This window comes from Cannabis sativa, chromosome 4 (genome assembly GCF_029168945.1).
Source record: "Cannabis sativa cultivar Pink pepper isolate KNU-18-1 chromosome 4, ASM2916894v1, whole genome shotgun sequence".
Classification (NCBI taxonomy): Eukaryota; Viridiplantae; Streptophyta; class Magnoliopsida; order Rosales; family Cannabaceae; genus Cannabis; species Cannabis sativa.
In genome coordinates, this window is record NC_083604.1 from 71,822,137 (window position 1) to 71,827,275 (window position 5,139).

Here is a 5,139-nt window from a genome sequence, read left to right on the forward strand (position 1 = left end):
ACGAGAGTAGAAAGTTTACATGTAATCGAGAGGTTTATATATCTGAGAAGACTATAAATTACCTTAGTAAACCTGCTATTGCATAGGAATTAATATTTAGGAAAATAATCATATTAGGCCATATTCAATAAAAACAATTGAAATCAACACCCTAGTTTATTAACTATCAATTTTCTCGAATCTTTGCTTCCAACTATTTTTCTTATACTTCATTGTTTTTTTTTCCTATTTTTTATTTAATCAAATAGAAGTAAAAGTTTAATTTTAACGTACTTAACTACACTCCCTGTGGGATCGACCTCACTCCTAGTGAGTCTACTACTTGAAACGATACGTAGACTTGCGTGTGCTAAATATCGCAACATTTTGCATCGCTTCACATATCGTATTATTATCTAGACTTCATGAATCCCCATTATTAGAAAAATAAGGCTTTAAAGGTTTTGATGCAAAATTGAAAGATCATACCTTTTTTCAAGCAATTCAATAGACTCCGGTACGCTTATGCTAATCTATATTCTATTATTTGATTCTCATGAATTAATTAGGGTTAAATTAAAATTTACAGTGTTCCAACATAATGAGTTAGCTTGTAGTTTTTCAGTGATGTAAGCTGAAGCTCTAGCTTTTTTAGTATGTTATTTAGGGATGTTATTGTTTTGCTGTTTAAATTTTTGAAACTATTTTAGAAGTTCATGGTTTGACAAAATTTATTTTTCAATTAGACGATGAGTTATTCTAATTTGAAAAACTTATTTTAGATTGTACATTTTCTTCAATAATTCTTATCACTACGTCAAAAATAATAGAAAATTTTAAAAGGCAAAACAACCAATCTAAAAGCTCATAAAGACCCTAAAAAAAGAAAGTAAGAAAGATTACATTTTGAAATTTATAGTCATCAATCATCATAACTGGGGTAGATCTGTAAAATTCAATAAATATCCCCGTGAGATTAGATTGGCTAAGCTTAGCTCCGTTTATTACGGTGGGAGAAAATATATATAAAAATTATAAAGAGAAGTTAGTTGGCAGGTAGAACCTCCTTCTATTATCACTCAAAAACTCAGCAACCAACATTTAATTTTAATCATAATTTATAAGCTACACCCGTGACTAATAACGATAAATAAAGCTACAAATTCAAGCCTCTTTTTAATTATATGTTTTACTCTCTCCCAAAATCAAGCTCATATATATACTAGTGATAAAATTTATAAGCTATCTCCTTCCCAAGGTGATATATTCAAAGAATTTGGTGCCATGGGATGGGCCCATGGTGATGGAATCTCTTGGTCGAGTAGGTCCCCTTAGAAAAATTGAGTGTAGAAATAATGTTATTTTTTAAAAATTCAATATATTCTGAAAAAGAAAAAGGAAAAAAAGACGTAAAAAAACATTGTTATCTTTTAGTTTTGATAAAAGAGAGGTAGAGAGAGAAAGTTTTGGTCATTGAAAGAATCTGAACGTAAAAAGAAAAATGAAAGTTAACATAAAAGCCTGAAAGCACGTGAGGAAAGCTAATCTCAATGTTTGTTTTTATTATTATTAATTTTAGTTTTTTTTTAATTATTTATTTATGAATATGGGTCTCACTCTTTTTGTCATAACGCAATTATTCAAAAATGACTTTATTATAAGTTGTGAATGATTTCACTCCTACAACCTCTGTCACTCTCCTTCTCTTTGAGAGAGTATTATAATTTCTGCCATAGTTATTTTCCTTCTTCTTCTTCCTAAATCCAAATTAGAAAGAAGAAAGAAGAAACGATGATGTTTAATCCTTATTTGGTGTTTTTTATTCTTCTGGGTTTAACCCAAGTTTCCATGGCTAACGTGGAAGAGAACCCAAAATCAACTTACATTATCAGAATGGCCAAATACCAAATGCCGGCGGTTTTCGAACACCATACCCGCTGGTACGACTCGTCGCTGAAATCGGTATCTGGGTCTGCCGAAATGCTCTACACCTACAACAATGTCGTCCATGGGTATTCCACAAAGTTAACTGCTCAAGAAGTCGAAGCTCTAAAAGCCCAACCCGGAGTTCTCTCCGTTTGGCCTGAGCTCAAATACGAGCTCCACACGACTCGGACGCCGGAATTTCTTGGCCTTGGCAAGAGCGATTCAATATACCCAGAGTCCGATTCGGGTAGTGATGTCATAATTGGCGTTCTAGACACCGGAGTTTGGCCGGAGAGTAAGAGCTTCGACGACACCGGTCTTGGACCAGTACCCAGTGGCTGGAAAGGCGCGTGCGAAACGGGCACCAATTTCAGTGCCTCTAATTGTAACCGGAAACTGATCGGAGCGAGATTCTTCTCTAAAGGCTACGAGGCCACACTTGGACCCATCGATACATCACGGGAGTCGAAGTCTCCGAGAGACGACGATGGCCACGGGACCCATACGGCGAGCACAGCAGCTGGTTCGGTAGTGGAGGGAGCTAGTTTGTTCGGGTATGCACAGGGATCGGCGCGTGGGATGGCGACGCGGGCTAGAATTGCTGCCTACAAGGTTTGCTGGGTGGGCGGATGTTTCAGCTCCGATATCTTGAAAGCCATAGACCAGGCGGTGGAGGACAACGTTAATGTCCTTTCTATGTCTCTTGGTGGTGGAATGTCAGACTATTACAGGGACAGCGTAGCGGTCGGAGCTTTCGCGGCAATGGAGAAGGGCATTTTCGTCTCTTGCTCTGCCGGAAACGCCGGACCCAGTTCATTTAGCTTATCTAACCTTGCTCCGTGGATCACAACAGTCGGTGCCGGCACACTAGATCGGGATTTCCCAGCTTACGTCAGCCTCGGCAATGGTAAAAACTTCTCTGGTGTCTCGCTCTACAAAGGAAACACTTTGCCCGGAACCCTGTTGCCGTTTATTTACGCAGCCAACGCTAGCAATGCTACCAATGGAAATTTGTGCATGATGGGCACATTGATACCTGAGAAAGTCGCAGGAAAAATTGTTCTCTGCGATAGAGGTGTGAACGCAAGGGTCCAGAAAGGATCTGTAGTTAAAGCCGCCGGTGGGTTAGGAATGGTATTGGCAAACACAGCCGCAAACGGCGAAGAGCTAGTAGCCGATGCGCACCTATTACCGGCAACATCAGTGGGTCAAAAATCCGGCGACGACATCAAGAAGTACTTGTCTTCAGACCCAAAACCATCGGTAACCATTCTCTTCGAAGGAACAAAGGTAGGAGTACAGCCATCGCCGGTGGTTGCGGCGTTCAGTTCGAGAGGTCCAAACTCAATAACTCCAGAGATACTAAAACCTGACATCATTGCTCCAGGTGTCAACATCCTAGCGGGTTGGTCAGGTGCATTGGGTCCCACGGGTCTTCCCATCGACGACAGGCGCGTGCCCTTCAACATCATCTCCGGTACTTCCATGTCATGCCCTCATGTGAGTGGGCTCGCAGCTCTGCTCAAAGGGGCCCACCCTGATTGGAGCCCAGCCGCGATTAGATCGGCTCTTATGACCACAGCTTACACCGTATACAAAAACGGTCGAAACATACTTGACATAGCCACCGGAAAGCCTTCTACACCGTTCGATCACGGTGCTGGACACGTGGATCCCATCGCAGCACATGATCCCGGTCTAGTCTACGATCTAACGGTCGATGATTACGTGAACTTCCTTTGTGCATTAAATTATACAGATGATCAGATCAGTGGTCTCACCAGGAAAGAAGGAAGTTGTAAAGCAAAGAAGTACAGTGTCACTGATTTCAATTACCCATCGTTCGCTGTTAATTTTCAGTCTACAGGTGGGTCCACCGTAGCAAAATACACTCGAACACTGACCAATGTGGGTCCAGCTGGAACATATAAGGTGTCGTTGAAGTCCGAGACCCAAATGGTTAAAGTATCTGTTGTGCCCGAAACGTTGACTTTCAGTCAACGGAACGAGAAGAAGAGCTATACGGTGACGTTTAATGCTGTGGGAGCAATGAAGCCTAACTCAAATAGCTTTGGTCACATTGAATGGTCAGATGGGAAGCATACAGTGGGGAGTCCTATTGCATTTAGCTGGAGCTGAAAATAACTATTAATAAGAGTTGGGACAAATGGTTTTAAACAGATACTAACGTCACCCACTCGAAGAGGGGTTTGATTTGTTTGAATCAGAATTTCAAGCTCTTTAAATATAATATAATATTTATAAATAATATAATGTCATTGTTTTTAAGGTTAATTATTGTAATATTAGTGTTTTTAGTATTTTAATGTTGGTTACCTGATAAAGTTTGAAAAATAGAAACAGCACAACAAGGGAATGGGTGGTAGTGTGGGGTGTTTTCTTTTTTCAGTGTACAATATTGTCTGGTCAAATTTATTTGCCCAAGATTTAAACTCAAGCTTTATAATGATTTGCTTCATTGTTCCTCTCATACAACTACTTTATAATTTTTAGTATCTTAAAAGATAGATCACATATGCTGTAAATATGCATAAACGGTTTAATACAATGCAACTCCGGATGACTTTTATCTGCTTTATATGGGATTGGGAAATCACCGTTTTAGATATTAAATCCTTTGATTAAAAAAAAGGATTAAAGCCTTTGTTTTTCCTTTCACGAGCATTTATGTTGCTTTTCAATTTTCAATGGTATTCATCTGTCCCTTTTTTCTACCAACTTTTTTTTTTTTTTGAATGGGTACTTTCATTAAAAAGGTAGAAGTTATAACATCACCAAATTTGGATTCATTCACGGAAAGTGATAAGTTTGCTAAGGAATGATTCATCACATAGTTAGGACGATTAGTCGTCTAGCACCAATCCAAATTCACGTGGTTGTTGTTCAATGCTTGGCAAGCAATCAGTTTAGGCATAAACTTTGCGATAGATACCCCAGTCTCAAATACAGCACTAGATCCAAAATTGTAACTTTACTTGATTATATATTTTGTTGATACTCAAAATTAGTTCAACAAATAAAATTACGACTTTACTTAGATTTTTTACATAATATTTAATCTCGTCATACAACCTCTACTTCATTCTTTTTTTCTTGCAGTGGCATAGCTCAACAACAAAATTGTAATTAGATTTGGAATTTTCACACTAGATTTGATCTTCTTAAACAAACTTTACTTCATTGTTCTTTTCTTCCGGTGGCACCTGGCGGCAC

General features: G+C 38.8%; 1 protein-coding gene across 1 annotated transcript; it reads left to right on the forward strand.

The window, feature by feature from the left end:
- The first annotated feature begins 1,611 nt into the window (after positions 1-1,611).
- On the forward strand, positions 1,612-4,384 carry LOC115712746 (subtilisin-like protease SBT1.7). The gene has a single exon (XM_030641098.2). The coding sequence runs from the start codon at positions 1,771-1,773 to the stop codon at positions 4,042-4,044; it is 2,274 nt and encodes a 757-aa protein (XP_030496958.2). The 5' UTR covers positions 1,612-1,770; the 3' UTR covers positions 4,045-4,384.
- The last annotated feature ends 755 nt before the right edge of the window (positions 4,385-5,139 follow it).

Coding starts and splice junctions, on each gene's coding strand:
- LOC115712746 (XM_030641098.2), top strand. CDS start 1,771: ATGATGTTTAATCCTTATTTGGTGTTTTTTATTCTTCTGGGTTTAACC.